General features: G+C 42.5%; 1 protein-coding gene across 4 annotated transcripts in view; it reads left to right on the forward strand.

The window, feature by feature from the left end:
- The window catches only part of KYAT3 (kynurenine aminotransferase 3), a 65372-nt gene that overhangs the window by 900 nt on the left and 46390 nt on the right, over positions 1-18082 (forward strand). For 2 of the 4 annotated variants that reach the window (XM_079777104.1, XM_079777105.1), the window contains exon 2: positions 4635-4734. The exons of 1 other annotated variant lie outside the window; for it this stretch is intronic. In XM_079777104.1, coding sequence (XP_079633230.1) covers positions 4636-4734 — 99 coding nt within the window. In that variant the 5' untranslated portion in view covers position 4635. Of the gene's footprint in view, positions 1-4634; positions 4735-10624; positions 11197-18082 lie in introns of those variants that run through there. One more of the 4 variants, XM_079777107.1, reaches the window with a different exon arrangement.

The raw sequence follows: 18082 nt of genomic DNA on the forward strand, positions 1-18082 counted from the left end.
CCCGACACCTGGGCTCTCCCCAGGCAAGAATTGGGGCTGCTTGCTCAGGTCCACGCCAGGCACCACTGGTGCAGGTCAGTCACTAGAAAGTTTTATCCCACCTTGTGCTAAAACTTAATTCCTGCTACTTCACACGAGTCAGCTATACTTTTTCCCCCTGGAGAAATGTATAATGACATGAACCCCATTTTCACAGAACAGCTTTTCAGCAATTTCACGGTCACATCTCCTTAAGTATTGTGCCACCTAAATATAGCTAATTTTTTTCCACTCATGCTCCAATGCCATGACTTTGAGGCTTGTTGTTCCCACTGTACTAAACCAGTCAGTACCTCGTGCACCTCCTAGCTGCCCTCTGCTGTGGCACTGCGCCTTATAAACATTCTGGACGTGGACTGACAGGTAGAGCATGGAGTGCAGATGATCTTTCCTTTGGTCAGACTCTTACTAGTAGCACTAGCCCTTTTTTGCAGTCTCTCACATTAAACCTTCCTTGAGCTTTCAATTAACCTGAATGTTCTGGAGTTTGTCAAATGAACTAAATCTCTTCCTAGCTCTCCCCCCGCCCCCCCCCCCCCCCCCCCCCCCGCCATATATAGAGTGGTTGGAAGTGATCATTTGGATCTAAGTTCAGAGCTGCAGTCTTCACAATTCATTTTGACTACCTTGCTTACATTTTAGCTCTGGATTGTACCCCCAACAATTCACCAGCCTTCTCAGCTTCAGGTCACCCTCAAACCTGCCATGCGTACTCTCTGTATCCTCATTGTAAGCAATCTACTCCAGTGATAATAGTTTAATTTTCTATTGGTCATGCATATGAATATGCCATAATCAGGTTTCCTACATCACCCCGATTCACAATTCCCTGTTTTGTTTTGTTGTTGTTGTTGTTTTCTCCACAGAACATTGTTCTAAAGGAGAAACTGGAAAAACAGAGTGAAAATATTGTTTAGAATTAAAAGCCATATGGTTTTTTTATTTTTCTCTCACTTTTCAATGATATCCAGTTTTATTTGTTTGTTTACCTTATTGCTGAATATACATTTGGAATGTTAATTACCTTAGAGAAGTGCTGCTTAAAATGTGTTTATTTAAAATGCAGGAAAAAAATAGCTGTAGAGGTTCTGAATCAGTACCTGTCCGTCTGCTTACGTTTCTCTGGAAGCATTTTTTCATCTCTTGCCCATTGCCCTCACAATTCCTTCCACAATGAGATAACCTAGTGGAAGGAAAGAGAGCCCAGGTCTGAATATTGAGGAATTCTGTCCTTTAAGGACAGGTGAGGGAGAGTAGGAGGAAAATGAGGGGTTGTCATATATCAAAAGCTAAGGGAACATGGTGTTTCCGGGAGGAGACCCGGCTTGGTCAGCAGTATCTAAAGCTACAGAGAGCTCAAGGAAAGTGAGACTCACAGAATGTCCACTGGGTTTCACAATTGACCTGAGCAAGAGCTGTCTCTATGGTGTAAAGGGTACAAAAGGCACACCTATCCTCCGACTGAGGAGTATAGATTGAGGAAAGGGGACGGCTGATAACATATCTTTTTTTAAGTTTTGCTTTTGAGATCACCCTTCTTGCCTCTGCTGTTTTTCATTTGCCTTTAGCTCCAAATAATCATTATGCTTAGTGGTATATTTTGGGCTGGCATATTCTGCCATTCTTCATCTATAAAATATAGTAGAAATGCTGGAGAAAGTTCAGGTTCAATTTGAGATTAATAATCATGAGCCTGCGATGAAACCAATCCTCTCCTGTGTGACTTTCCAGCAGTGCACAGCTTCATGGGCCATAGGAGAAACAGACAGTGCAGTTGAGTTCATCCAGAGCTAGTATTGTACAGGCAGCGGGTAGGACATTTCAAGAACGTCACTGAAATGGTGGAACTGGCATCTAAATTGGGGGGGAAAGGAAGGCAAGGGCTGATTGGGCAAAGGAAAGGCAGCCTCCTAGAGATCTTGATAATATTGAAGAAGAGGAATAGTTGGGATAATTAAGAAAATTAACAGGACAGGTGGTTTATAGTCAAAGAGCAGAATTCTTCAATTATTTTGGGACTGGAGGCCCGATGCATGACATTCGTGCAAGGGTAGTAGGCCTTCCTTTCCTCGCTGCTGGCACCTGAGACCAGGGCTTCCCTCACAGCCCCGGCTTTGTCCAGAAGGTCATCCGGGAGGACGGCGGTCTACTTAGCATATTACGCTTCTATTATTATAGATTAGACCTGGTTGAGGTAATGGCAAAGTGCAGGGTATGACTGTAGGAGAGACTGACTAAGGTGGAATGAAGGAGAAGAGCAATGACCATGGGAATATCAGTTGTTGGATGGGTCATCTTTGAAGACATTGAAATTACCTGGGTGATCTCAGGTCTTAGAGTTGAGAAGAAAACTGTATGCTCAGTGACAAAAACCTTAATGAATGACTGGGAGTTAACAGTAAGTCAGGAGATAACATCAGTAGGGCACATGAGGGGAGTAACTGTCTAGCAGTGATAAAATGGGCCGAAAGAAAGAGGTAGGTGGAGCATGTAAGAACAAAAGCCAACACTGAGGAATATAGAAGTGGTACCTTTGGGGAAAACAAGATTTGAGTTAAAGCAAGGAGGTGCAGGGAACACTCCGAGAACACGAAGATATAATGGAATTGAATTATTATGATGCAGCTATTCCAGGAGATACAGTGGAAGGTTTGGCAAGTGGAAGAGAAATGAAGAGCTGGGTCATTTGCCAGGGTAGTACATTTCATTGTGGAGGTAATGTGCTGTCAAAGACAGACCGAGGAGAAGGAGTGGGATTTAGGTCTTGGGATTTCCAGATGAAACGGGTGGATTTAGTGTCAACTCCCTTAGAATAGGTACTGAGGCCTGGTGACCAGAGGGCATGCCTCACCCAACCTGGGGTGAAGTCTCCTAAGAGATACAGTCTAAGCTCATGCATGGCCAGCCAGTGACTTCAGTGCCTTGTGAGATTATCTTCAAACCCAGGATTCATTTATTAATCTGTTTTGAAATAACAAGGCTCAACAAGAGTCAGAGACTTGTCTGAAGATAGAAAGCTTTTTTTATAAAAATGTCAAGAGTAAGGATTAGAATCCAGGTATCCCGATTCCTAGTCCTGTTTTTCCCCATTTTATCTCAAGAAGGTAGAAGAGGTTTCTTTCATTTGTCTATTTGCAAGAAAGCATTTTGCTTAACACCAAAGAAATTAGGCTGAATTTAAATAGATGTTTACTTGCTGAAAAAAAAATGTTCTAAATCAAATAACTCCATGATAATGAATGAAGACTGCTCAATATAGTTACTATTATTTGGTAATTTTCCTTAAAACTATCCCTACTGCCTAACTCAGTTAATGTTTTACTCCTGAACCGAACAATTAGTGACACAAGAATAGGCATGTTTTAAGAAAACCTGGCCTTGAACTTGAAAGACATAAAACATAAGGAATAATTTGTTGCTTTATGAAAGGAATCAATATTTTATAACAGACTTATAAGTAATCCACTTAAATCATTAATTTTTTATGTGATTTATGTATTCATTCAGTCATTTAATACTTTTATTTATCAAATGCCAGAGAATACAGTGTCGAATTAAATATACCTGCTCATGGAGTTTATGTTTTAAATTTATGAATAAGTGAGTGAGTGGCCAGCCACACAAACAAACAAACAAACAAAGTGCTTTGCTGAGAATTAAAATAGGCTGATGTGCTATAGAGTGGCTAAGAGGCTGTCATTTAAGCTGAGATTTTAATCACATGCTCAGGATTTTATATTTCACTTTTTAAGAAACATCCAGTGATATATCATTTTTTATATAGAAAGCTTTCTATAACCTTAACATTTGGTAACAAAGAGATTCATAGCTAGCTTCAGTGGACCCTTTGAGTTCTTAGAATCCATCTCTTTTTAAAAGTTAGATCAGAGATAGAGGAAATGCCATCCCCTAATACAAAATTCGCAGGGCAAAAATCTCATGAGAAGTGTCTGTTTGCCTGAGTGTGGCAGTATAACAACAGAACTTCATCTTGCTTTGATCTCCCTACCCATGATGGATAATGATTTCCTTACAGGTAGAGAAGTAACTCAGAATGCATGCCAGTTATGTAACTGGAACCTATTGAAATGACTTGCTAGTTATAGAATTGTTGAGGGAAGTACCATCTGAGAAAATAACCTAAGATTCATTCATATATTTATATTTACCAGGAACTGATTAATTCTTTTCAAGCAACTTTCTAAAGTTTTTAAAAACTGTACTGTTACAGATTGTGCTTTCGCTAGTTATCTAGACAATTCTGAATAGTTTTTAGACTGAGAAATTCTGTATTTTAACTACTAGTAATGGAACTTTTACTTAATGCTCTTCACTAAGTTAGAGCCTTATTTTTTTAATTCACAATATCCTTACAGATGTCTAGATTAAAATAACATGCATAAATTTATAAAAGAGGGTTTTATTAGAAATGATTGTAGTGATAAGAGATTTATCATAGAGAAGAAAAAACTATCATAACATTTATATATATATATTTGATATGAGCTACAGTCTATCAGCTAGCTATAACTATCTGATACCAATGTAAGTATCATATATTCACTCCCTTTAAAACTTTTTCTTTCATCCTATAGCATGTTTTTGGCTCAGAGGAGACTCTGCTCCCTTGGCAGTAGAGCTAAATTCCTGAAGACGATTTACTCTTCAAAAATCTCCAGACTCTCCACTTCTGCTGTAGGTATTGCTTACAGATAAATTATTGTACATATTCCATGATGTCAAAAAAGTACAACTTTTCAAGTTTTTTTGTGTTTTTTTTTGGAAACTGACATTCGCTGAGCTACTTCTTGCCTGTCTATGTATCAGGCATAGTATTGGGCCTTGTGGATTCATGATCTCATTTTATCTTTACAGAACTCTTCACGTTATGAATGTTACATTCCTATCTTACAAATGAAAAAGTGGAGGTTTAGAGAGGTTTAGTAGGTCACATAGCTTGTAAGTGTCATAACCAAGATACCATACTCACCCTTGTCCAGCTCTCGAACTCTAAAGGGGGGCTCCGTATACTCAAGAAAGGATGTTATAGTGACTATAAGTACAGGCCTTGTGTCTTCAAGATTACAGGAAGTATGGCAGATTGAGGACCGGGTTATATGACATCATGGAAAAGCAAACAGATCTTTTTGTTACTACCATGACTATCATAACCGAGGGTAGATAACTGAGCCCGTTTCTTCAACAAGTCAGTGGCATGAGAAAAAGAGGTGTTTTGGAATGACTGCAGTGAGATGAAAAGAGGCTTAAGAACCACAACCACCAAAACAATGTGTTGACCTTGTTTAGGGACTCGATTCATTCAATCAAAATGTAAAAAGATATTTTTAAAGATAATCGGAGAAATACGAGTATGTATTGGGTATTAGATGATACATAGGAATTATTGTTAATTGGGTGTGATAATGACATTGAAGTTATATAAGAAACTGTCGATATTTTTTAGAGATACATGCCAAGTATAGATGGGTGAAATGAATTAAGGTCTAGGATTTGCTTTAAAATCACTCAGCAATAAAAATTAAAAAGGGAAAAGATGAAGCCAATTAGACAAAATCTTGATAATTATTCTGGGTAACATGTACATGTGTGTTTTAAATTATGTTGAATCATATAAAAGTGTCCTTTTGTAGGTCAAAAATGAGTAAATAATCGGCAGTTCCATATTGTTCAAGCTAATAACAATCCCAACTTTTGTGTAAGATTGAAATTTCATTAAAACCATCATCAACTTTTCTCTTTATGTGTAAATACTATGCTTGTCTTGGGTTCTATCTCTCATCTTTGTTACCACCCTGGCTACTTAGTTCAAGCCCTCCATGCAGAGGTTGAAGTTAAGGAAGTGGTACCATTCCTCAGGGTGATCAGATTAAGGCAGGTATTAAATTAAGGCTGGGTGTGCAGTTATCTGCAGAGCTCAATTAGAACTGGCATACCCAGGACCCATCCTGAGCGAATCTCACTCTATAAGTCTGGAGTGTATTTTGAAAAATTTTTCCAGGTGATTCAAATGTACATCCCAGGCCACAACCAATGACAATGTTTTATTCATATTTGTAGATTATCTGGGGTAGAATTCAGCCCTTTCCATCTTTAACAATAACATCAGAAAGGTCTCTACATTTCATCACGCCTTTGCAGTTAAAATAGTCACACAGATAGCCCTGGCCTGTGTAGCTCAGTTGGTTGGAGCGTAGTCCCATGCACCAAAGTCTTTCAGGTTCAATTATGGATCAGGACACATACCCAGGTTTTGGTTTCGATCACCTGTCAGGGTGCTAACAGGAGGCAGAACGATGTCATCTCTCTCTCTCTCTCTCTCTCTCTCTCTCTCTCTCTCTCTCTCTCTCTCTCGTCTCCCCCTCTTTCCCCCATTTCCTCTCTCTCTAAAGTCAATTTTTAAAAAATAATCACAGTGTTCTTCCTGCTATTAGGCAAATGAAAAAGCAGACTGATTAGTGTTATAGAGTAGTAGTGATAAGTTTAAGTCAAGAACAACTTACCAGAACCAGCCTGACTACTTACTTACTTTAAATCTGTTTTTACTAGAAAATTCTCCTCATCCACACCATTAATATCCTTGAAAACTTACTATAGCCCTGGCCGGGTAGCTCAAGCTTAGTTGATTAGAACCTCATCCACATGCACCATGGTTGTGGGTTGATATCTGGTCAGGGCACATAGAAGAATCAATCAATGAATGCATAAATAAAGGCAACAACAAATTGATCTCTCTCTCTCTCTCTCTCTCTCTCTCTCTCTCTCTCACACACACACACACACACACACACACACACACACACACACACACCACATACACCAATTTTAAATAAATAATACTTTAGGTGTTAAGGGAAAAAATTACTGCTGTATAGTAAGAAAAGAACCAAGATGAGCCCAGGATGAAAATCACTATCTGCCCCGTTTGGGAGATCACATTTATATTATCCTCTGGTGCCAGAAAGCCAAAGAACTAACTACAGATGAAAGAGAGATGGATGAGTGGGTGGATGGATGAGTGGGTGGATGGATGAGTGGATGGATGGATGGATGGATGGGAGGGAAGAAAGAAGGAAGGAGGAAGTATTTGTTCTTGAGAGGTCTCATAGAGCACCAATTCCTAGGACCTAATCACCCTGTATTAGACCAGTCTTTATTTAAGATTTAGAGCTCGGCTGGGCTGTGTGGGGCTCTGCATAGGCTTCCTCCACATCTAGCTTTACGTCTCTTCTGGGTATAAGTGCCCAGTAGAAATTACCTGTCTCTCTGTCTCAAGTCCAGATTTCCACGAATTGCCCTGATTGGTTTAACCTGACTCTGTCACATGGAGATGGAAAAGCAAATGTTTGGTAAATAAATATTTGCTGGGTTGTTTTTAACAGTGGGATACAGACAGGACTTTAATCAAAGCCTGCTAGGTTCCTCCCCATCTACCACACTTACTGTATATTAAACTATAGTTATTTATGATATTTCCCTTCCTGGAGCAGGTCCTCTGTCTAAATTCTTTTAGGCAGTTTGGGGGGAAGTCAAAGGTTTTTCCTAAGTCTTCCTTTTCTTAAAAAGAACCTGAATCAATATCCCAAAGGCATATTTGGGGGTGGCTAACTCTGCCTCCTCTCAACTCAGTTTCCTAGTATTCGAACTGTGTATTCACCTACTCTATCAGCTGGCAGGTTTAAGGGAAACCTTGTTCTCAATCAGCTTGTTTCTGTAGTTTCTGATGATGGTGATTTTCAGAAAAAGGCAAAATCATGACTCATACAAATATAAAAATAAGCATGTATTAAATATTATTTTATATATGAAATACAAGAGAACAAAGCAGAAGTTATAATCAGTTCCAAGGGCAAGTCAAAAGCAAAAATTTTTATGTAATAAAGAAATTGAATTGCAAATGAAGGCAAAACCGGTTTTCCACAGGTTGGAGGGAAGTCAGTCAAAACTCTTGAACCTGATTTGCATGCCTACCAATTACTCTCAGTTTGCAAAGGTGCAAAATATCTCAAAGTCCAATTCTTGTCCACTAGATCTGTCAGGCTGTACTACATCCACTGCATAGTTTTCCATTAAAGTACAATTTTTTTCTACAACATATTATGTCTTAGAGGGGATCCAAATTCCTCTTTCACTCATTTGTTTAGTCAACAGATATCGAAGAGCTATAACATCAAGCACAAGTAATTGTAAAATAAAGCAATTAAGTATGCGTTGCTTAAATGTCCCAGTTAAATGTGTGTGCCTTTGAGTTCATTATAATTGGATTTTCCCCTTGCTTGTCTGAAGTGTACTGCCCTACTTTGCATTTCCACGTCAGAGTTTTCAGTTCTTCCACCATTACACAAACATTCTGTTATTTTCCTATGCCATCTAGTGGCAGAAGAATGCAATTGTCTGTTTTTTAATGAGTAGTCCTACTTTGGAAAACATCCAAAATCTGAGATAAGTCGATTAGTCTGCTGGCTTGAGGAGCATTTTGTCCAAAAGGAGAAAGAAGACATGATTTCAGAAAACCCTGGCCACTCTTTTTAAATTTTTTAACTTTTTTAAAAATATATTTTATTGATTTTTTACAGAGAGGAAGGGAGAGGGAGAGAGTCAGAAACATTGATGAGAGGGAAACATCAATCAGCTGCCTCCAGCACACCCCCACTAGGGATGTGCCCGCAACCAAGGTACATGCCCTTGACCGGAATCGAACCTGGGACCCTTGAATCCACAGGCCGACGCTCTAGCCACTGAGCCAAACCGGTTAGGGCTAAATTTTTTAACTTTTACTAGACTATTTTTAGAGCATTATAGGTTCAGAGCAAAATTGAACAAACACTATAGAGTGCTGGTATATGTCCCTGAATCCTGATATATATAGCCTCCCCCATTCTCAATATCTGCCACCACAGTGGTACATATCAATGAACCGACATTGACATATTATTGTCACCCTATGTCCATAGTTTTCACTTTTGGTATAGAACATTCTAAGGGTTTTGACAAATGTACAATGACATGAATCCACTATCCTGGTAGCTTTTTATTTTATTGCTAGAGGCCCGGTGCATGAATTTGTGCACCAGTGGGGTCCCTCGTCCTGGCCTGCGGCATCGGGCTGAAACCAGCTTTCCGACATCACCCAAGGGGTCTCGGATTGCGAGAGGGCACAGGCCAGGTCAAGGGACCCCACTGGTGCACGATCGGGGCCGGAGAAGGACATGGGAGGTTGGCCAGCCAGGGAGGGACTGCGGGAGGGCTCCAGGGCATGTCCGGCCTGTCTCACTCAGTCACGATTGGCCAGACCCCAGCAGCAAGCTAACCTGGTTGGAGCATCTGCACCCTAGTGGTCAGTGCACATCATAGAGACTGGTTGACTGTCTACCCCTTGGAGGTCAGTGCACATCATACAAGTGGTTGAGCAGCCTTAGCATATCATTAGCATATTATGTTTTGATTGGTTGAATGGACAACCAGACACTTAACATATTAGGCTTTTATTATATAAGACTAGAGGCCCGGTGCACGAAATTCATGCACGGGGGGGGGGGTATCCCTCAGCCCAGCCTGCACCCTCTCAAATTTGGGATCCCTCTCACAATCCAGGACTGCTGGCTCCCAACTGCTTGCCTGCCTCTGCCTGATTGCCCCTAACCGCTTCTGCCTGCCAGCCTGATCACCCCCTAACCACTCCCCTGCCAGCCTGGTCGACACCTAACTGCTCCCCGACCAGCCCGATTGCCCCTAACTGCCCTCCCTTGCCGGCCTGGTCACCCCTAACTTCCCTCCCTGTTGGCCTGATCGCCCACAACTCCCTCCCCTGCAGGCCTGGTTCCCCCCAATTGCCCTACCCTGCAGGCCTGGTCTCCCCCAACTGCCCTCCCCTGCAGGCCTGGGTCCCCCCAAACTGCCCTCCCCTGCTGACCTGGTCTCCCCTGACTGCCCTCTTCTACCAGCCTGGTCACCCACAACTGCCCTCCCTGCTTGCCTGATCACCCACAACTGCCCTCCCCTGCTGGCCTGGTCCCCCCAACTTCCCTCCCCTGCAGGCTTGGTCCCCCCCAAATGCCCTCCCCTGCAGGCCTGGGTCCCCCCCAACTGCCCTCCCTTGCTGGCCTGGTCTCCCCCAACTGCCCTCCTCTGCTGGCCTGTTCACCTCCAACTGCCCTCCTCTGCTGGCCTGGTCACCCCTAACTGCCCACAACTGCCCTCCCCTGCAGACCATCTTATGGCAGCCATCTTGTGTCCACATGGGGGCAGCCATCTTTGACCACATGGGGGTGGCCATCTTGTGCCTTGGAGTGACAGTCAATTTGCATATTACTCTTTTATTAGACAGGATTTTATTGAATTTATTGGGGTGACACTAGTTAATAAAATTATATGGGTTTCAGGTATATAATTCTATAATACATTATCTGTATATTATATTGTGTGTTCACCACCCCAAGTCAAGTCTCCTTCCATCATCATTTATCCCCCCTTTACCTTCTCCTACCTCCCTCCCCACCCCACTCCCCCTAGTAATACTGTTTTCTACAGAATTTTTGGGTTTTTTTGCTTAATGCCTTTACCTTTTTTACCCAGCCCTCCAACCACCACCCCTGTGCTAGCAGTCAATCTGTTCTCTGTATCTATGAGTCTGTTTGTTAGTTTTTGTTCTTCAGGTTTCATGTATAAGTGAAATCATATGGAATTTGTCCAACTCTAACTTGCTTATTTGACTTAGCACAATACTCTCCAGGTCCATCCATGTTGTCACAAAGGGCAAGATTTCTTTTTTTGCGACCTAGGAGTATTTCATTTTGTAAATGTACCACAGCTTTTTTTATTCACTCATCTACTGATGGGTACTTGGGCTGCTTCCATATTTTGGCTGTTGTGAATATGGTAAAGTAGCAATGAACATAGGAGCGGATATATACATTTCTTCAAATTAGTATTTTGGGTTTCTTCAGATATATTTCCAGAAGTGGAATCGCTGGGTCATAAGGCAATTCCATTTTTAATTTTTTCAGGTAACTTCATACTGCTTTCCATACTGGCTGCACCAATCTGCATTTCCACCAACAGTGCACGGGGTTCTCGTATCTCCACATCTTCGCCAATACTTGTTGTTTGTTGATTTATTGATGATAGCCATTCTGACAGGTATAAGGTGATAAGTTCTTTATAAATTTTGGATATTAATCATTTATTAAATGTATCATTGACAAATATGTCCTCCCATTCAGTGGGGTTGTCTTTTCATTTTGTTGATGGTTTCCTTTCCTGTGCAAAATCTTTTTAGTGTGATGTAGTTCCATTTGTTTATTTTTTCTTTTGTTTCTCTTGCCTGAGAAGATATATCAGAAAAAATATTGCTACAAGAAATGTCTGAAGCAATAGATTTTATGGCTTCTATTTGCTTCTAGTATTTTTATAGTTTCGAGTCTTATGATGTTATTTCTTCCAATGCATGAACACAGTATTTGTATCTGTTTCAATTTCTTTCTTCATTGTTTTATAATTGCTTCCACTTATTTGTATCTGTTTCAATTTCTTTCTTCATTGTCTTATAATTTTCCGAGTACAGGATTTTTTACATCCTTGGTTAAATTTATTCCTATGTATTTTTTGTGTTTTTTTTGTTGTTGTTAATCCTCACCCCAGGATATATTTTCCATTGATTTTTAGAGAGTGTGGAAGTGGGGGAGAGGAGAGAGAGAAACATTGATTGGTTGCCTCCCACACACACCCTAACCGGGGCCAGGGAATGAACCTGCAACTGAGGTACATGCCCTGGATAAGAAATTGAACCCAAGACCCTTCAGTGTATGGGCTGATGCTCTAGCCACTTAGCACACTGGCCAGGGAAGTATTTTATATTTTTACTAGAGGCCTAGTGCACAAATTCATGCATGGGTGGGGTCCCTCGGCATGGCCAGCGATCGGGGCCAATCAGAGCTGTGGGCGGTTGGCCGGCCAGCCTCATCGGGGCCATCGGGGCCGGCCAGCTAGGGAGAGGGCCTGTGGGAGGTTGGCTGTGGGAGCGCACTGACCATCAGGGGGCAGCTCCTGCATTGAGTGTCTGCCCCCTGGCAGTCATTGCACATCATAGTGATCAGTTGTCCTGCCATTCAGTTGTTTGGTCACTTAGGCTTTTATATATATACAGATTGGTGCAATTGTAAATGGAATTTTTTTTCTGTTTTCCTTCCTGGTAGTTCTTTATTGGTGTATAGAAATGCAACTGGCCCTAGCCAGTGTGGCTCAGTTAGTTGAGCTTAGTCCCGTCCACCAAGAGGTTGCCAGTTTGGTTCCTGGTCTGGGCACATACCCAGGTTGCAGGCTTCATCCTCAGTAGGTGGTGTGCAGGAGGCAACTGATTGATGTTTCTCTCTCTCATTGATATTTTTCTCTCTCTCTCTCTCTGATTACTGTGGAAAGGAATTCCTGTACTGTTCTATATAATAAAAGCCTAATATGCAAATTGTCCCTGTGACCGGGAGTTCGACCGCTTGCTATGATATGCGCTGACAACCAGGGGGCGGCGCGGAACATGGCGGGCATCGGTGACATACTTCGACCTCTCGCTGGTTACCTAGGTGCGGGGGTGATGGGGACAGAGGTGTGGTGAGAATGCAGGGTGTCCACTGAGCTCACTCTCACTCTCCCTGCTACCCGCCCTTGGGATGCCAGGGCTCGTGTGCTGGGGAAGCCCCTGCGCTCAGGTGAGCCCACCCCATACCCACACAGCCTCTTCCAGGTGAGCTGGGCTGCAGCCACCGGCTCCACAGGAGCCAGTTGGGCTCCCTGTGGGTTCGCGCAGGAGCCGGTCTGCAAGGCTGGCCAGGAGAGAGCACGCTCCCACCTGGCTTCCATGCAGCACTGTTGGGCAGCCCAGAGGCCCACGCTGTGCCCCGGCCCGTGGCATCAGCTGTGCTCACCGCATCTCTGCGTGGGGACTCGGGCGCCTTGACTCAGGCAGAGTGGGGGCAGGGGGCCCAGGGGCTGAGGGGCTGCCCAGGTCAGCTGGGACCTGCCCTTCATGCCAGACGCTCACACTTTGATTGCCGACCAGGCCTAGGGATCACACCTATGCATGAATTTCATGCATCAAGCCTCTAGTGTTGTATAAGAGTGGTAAAAGTAGACATCCCTTTCGTATTCCCAATCTTAAGGGAAATGCTTTTAATTTTTGTTAATTTAATATGATGTTGGCTGTGGGTTTGTCATATATGGCCTTTATTATGATGAGACATGATCCCTCCATTCCCACTTTGCTGAGAGTTTTTATCATAAACTAGAGGCCCAGTGCATGAAAATTTATGCACTGGAGGTGGGGTCCCTCAGCCCAGCTTGCCCCCTTTCACAGTCTGGGAGCCCTCAGGGGCAGGAGGCGACCTGGAGATCAAGGGAAGGCAACGCCCCATCACACCTCTGCTGCTGCCACTGCCAGTAGCGCAAGCTTTGGCTGGTCCGGGTTACCTGAGCCTCGGATGGCCCTGGGCGGCTGGGCAGCCACCATCGGAGGCTTGCCTGCGCCTTGGGCTGGCCCTGGTGGCTGAGGAGCTGAGGGGACTGGGGGACTCTGGAGGCAGGCGGACCTGGCCTTGCCACGTGCCTGCAGCCCCAGCGGGGCTGAGGGGACTGGGTGCCACCATCTTGTGGCTGTGGGCACCGCCATCTTTGAGGGCGTGGCAGTCAATTAGCATGTTCCCTCCTTATTGGCTGTGGGCACTGCCATCTTTGAGGGCATGGCAATAAATTAGCATATTCCCTCCTTATTGGCTGTGGGTGCTGCCATCTTTGGGGGCAGGGCAGTCAATTCGCATATTCCCTCCTTATTGGCTGTGGGCACCACCATCTTTTTGATGGTGTGAGGGTCAATTAGCATATTCCCTCTTTATTAGATAGGATGGGTGCAAATGCTTTCTTAGCATTGATTGATAGATATAATCATGTGATTTTTATCATTCATTTTATTTATGTAGTATATGACATTTTTTGATTTATGGATAGTGTACCAACCTTGCATCCCAGAAATAAATACCACTATATCATGGTGTATGATCTTTTCAATATATTGCTGGATCTGGTTTGCTAATATTTTGTTGAGAATTTTAGCATCTATGTTCATCAGGAATGTTGGCCTATAATTGTATTTCCTTGTATCTTTATCTGGTTTTGGAATTAGGATAATGCTGGCCTCATAAAATGAGATTGGGAGTCTTACCTCCTCTTGAATTTTTTGGAATAGTTTGAGAAGAATAGATACTAGTTCTCCTCTGAAAGTTTGGTAAAAATCTCCTGTGAAGCATTTGGTCCAGGACTTTTGTTTGTTAGGAGGTTTTTTTTTTTTTTCAGCATCAATTTTGTTAGTTATAATCAGTCTATTCAGATTCTGACTCTTTCTGATTTAGTTTTTCAAGATTGTATGTTTCTAGGAATTTATCCATTTCACCCAGGTTTCCAGTTTGTTGGCATATAGTTGTTTATAGTGTTTTCTTACAATCATTTGTATTTTTGTAGTGTCAGTTGTTATTTCTCCTCTTTCATTTCTAATTTTATTTGTTTGGGTCCTCTCTTATTTTCTCTTTATGAGTCTGGTTAAAGGTTTGTCAGTCTTGTTTATCTTTTCAAAGAATCAGTCTTGGTTTCATTGATCTTTTGTATTGTTGGTTTTTTTACTTCATTTTATTTATTTCTGCTGTGATCTTTATTATTACCTTTCTTCTCTCACTTTGAGCTTTGTTTGTTGTTCTGTTTATAGTTCCCTTACATGTAAAGTTAAATTATTTATTTCAGATTTTGCTTGCTTCTTGAGGTAGGCCTGTAATGCTATGAGTTTTTCTCTTAGGACTACTTTCACTGTGTCCCATAGATTTGGGTCGTGTTCTCATTTTCATTTGTTTCAGGATATCTTTTGATTTCTTTCTTGATATCATTGTTAACCCATTTATTGTTTAGTAACGTTATTTAGCCTCCATGTGTTTGTGTGTTTTGTAGTTTTTTTTCTTGTGATTGATTTCTAGTTTCATATCATAATGGTCAGAGAAGATGCTGGATATTATTTCAATCTTCTTAAATATATTGAGACTTATTTTGTGTCCCAACATGTGGTCTATCTTTGAAAATGTTCTATGTGCACTTGAAAAAAAATGTACATTCTGCTTCTTTAGGGTGAAATGCTCTGAAGATATCAATTAATTCCATCTTGTCTAGTGTATCATTTAAGGCTGTTGTTTCCTTATTGATTTTCTTTCTGGAAAATCTATCCATTAATGCCAATGGGGTGTTAAAACCCCCTACTATGACTTTATTACTGTCAGTCTCCCCCTTTATGTCCATCAATATTTGCTTTATATATTTAGGTGCCCCTATGTTGGGTGCATAAATATTTGCAAGGGTTATACCCTCTTGTTGGATTGATCCCTTTAACATTAATTAGTGTTCTTTCTTGCTCTTACTATAGCCTTTGTTTTAAAGTCTAGTTTTTCATATCAATGTATTGCTTTTTTTCATTTCCATTTGCATGAAATATCTTTTTTCATCTCTTCTCATTTAGTTGGTATGTTTCTTTCATTCTGAGTGTCTCATAGACAGCATTTGTATGGGGTTCTTTTTCTTATCCATTCAGCTACCCCATGTAGAATATTTAAGCCATTTACATTTAAATTTATTATTGACAGAAATGTATTTATTGCCATTTTATTCTTTTAGCTGTTTCTCCTTCTTAAAGAAGAACCTTTAACATTTTTTATAATATTGATTTGGTGGTAACGAACTCCTTTAGCTTTTGCTTGTCTGAGAAGCTCTTTATTTCATCTTCAATTTAAATGATAGCCTTGCTGGATAGAGTAGTCTTAGTTGTAGATCCTTGTTTTTGATCACTTCGAATATTTCATACCAATCCCTTCTGGCATGAAATGTTTCTATTGAGAAATTAGCTGACAGTCTTACAGGCGCTCCTTTCTAGGTAACTAACTGCTTTTCTCTTGCTTCTTTTAGTCTTCTTGTCTTTACCTATGCCACTTTAATTATGATGTGTCTTGGTGTGGACCTCTTTGGGTTGATCTTGTTTGGGACTCTCTGCACTTTCTGCACTTGTATTTCATTTTTCTTCACCAGATTAGGGAAACTTTCAGTCATTATTTCTTCAAATATGTTCTCAGTCCTTTGCACACTCTCTTCTTTTTCTGGTACCCCTATGATGGGTATGTTGGTATGCTTCATATTGTCTCAAAGGTCCCTTAATAACGTCCTCATTTTTTAAAAATTCATTTTTCTTTTTGATGCTCTGATTGGGTGTTGTCTGCTACATTGTCTTCCAAATCACTGATTCAATCTCTGCTTCATTCAACCTACTATGTATTCCTTCTAGTGTAGTCTTCATTTCAGATATTATATTCTTCATTTCTGACTGGTTCTTTTTTATGGTTTCTATGTCTTTTTTCATGGTACTGTAGTTCTCAGTAGGATCCTTGAGTGTCCTTTTAACCATTCTTTTCAACTTTATAACTGGTAAATTACTTACCTTCATTTCATATAGCTCTTTTTCTGGAGATTTATGCTGGACTTTCATCTGGGGCACATTTTTTTTTATCTCCCCATTTTGACTGCCTCTTTGAGTTTATTTCTATGTATTAGATCTGCTATGACTCCCAGTCTTCGTAGGGTGACCTTATGTAGTAGTTGTCCTATGGGACCCAATGGCACAGTCTTCTTGATCATCTGTGCTGGGTGCTCCAGGAATGTTTCTAGTGTGTGTTGTGTGGGCCCTCCTGTTAAAAATGAGTCTTGCCCGGCCGGTGTTGCTCAGTGGTTGAGCATCGACCTATGAACCAGGAGGTTAGGGCATATGCCTGGGTTGCTGGCTTGATCCCCAGTGTGGGGCATGCGGAGGGCATGACCCTCTCTCTCCTCATTGATGTTTTTATCTCTCTGTCCCTCTCCCTTTCTCTCTGAAATCAATCAATATATATACTAGAGGCCCAGTGCATGAAATTCGTGCACGAGGAAGTACCTCAGCCCTGCCTGCACCCTCTACAATCCAGGACCCTTCATGGGATGTCTGACTGCCTCTCACAATCCTGGACCACTGGCTCCTAACCGCTTGCCTGCCTGCCTGATCGCCCCTAACTGCTCCCCTACTGTCCTGATCACCCCTAACTGCTCCCCTGCTGGTCTGATCACCCCTAACCACCTCTGCCTCGCCCAACACCCGGGACCCAGGATTCCCTCCTCCGGCCAGTCACAGGCACCCAGGACCTGGGCCGGCTTTGCACGGGCCAGCCGCAGCCACAGAGGACCATGGGCAGGCGGCTTTGCCTGGGCCACAGCCGCTGGTGCCCCGGACCGCAGGGCATGTGGCTTGTCCCTCTTCTGGGCCACAGCCCCAGCCGCTGGTGCCTGGGACCGCAGGGCACGTGGCTTGTCCCTCTCCCGGGCTGGGCCACAGGCTCGGCCACTGGCTCTCGGCACCACGGGTGTGCAGCTTGTTCCTCTCCCAGGCCACAGCCTGGCTGATCCCCATTCCTCTCCCGCGAGCTCATTTGTGCCTGGCTGGTCCCCATTCCTCTCTCCCCAGTGTTGGTGTCTGAGCCGTTACTGCGTGACAGCATGAGAGTGTGACAACCATTTGCATATTAGCTCTTTATTATAGAGGATATATTAAAAAATGAGACTTGATTGCTGTTGGCCCCTTAGTGCATGGGGTCAACCCTCAGGCTGGCTGACTGTGAGGATCAGCCCCAATCACTGTGTATGAGCTGCTGTGCAGGTGCTGATCACACTAAGGGGAATTTGCCTCAGCAGGGCCTGGCACCTGCCAACATCTCCCTTTGGATATGCCACTTGTGAAGCTAATTGGATCCTGCTCTGATGTTGTCTGAAGCTATCCACTGGGTGTGTTAGTTCTGGGGCATTTTGGGAGGGACTCTGCTGTAGGTCAATGCTAGAGACTACCTATGACTGGCCCAGGGCAACCTATTTGGAGCTACAAAACAATCCAACGTGTGGCTGTCTCTGCTTGGCCTGGGTGTGTATGGGAAGG

This window comes from Cnephaeus nilssonii (genome assembly GCF_951640355.1).
Source record: "Cnephaeus nilssonii genome assembly, chromosome: 7".
NCBI classification, from domain to species: Eukaryota; Metazoa; Chordata; class Mammalia; order Chiroptera; family Vespertilionidae; genus Cnephaeus; species Cnephaeus nilssonii.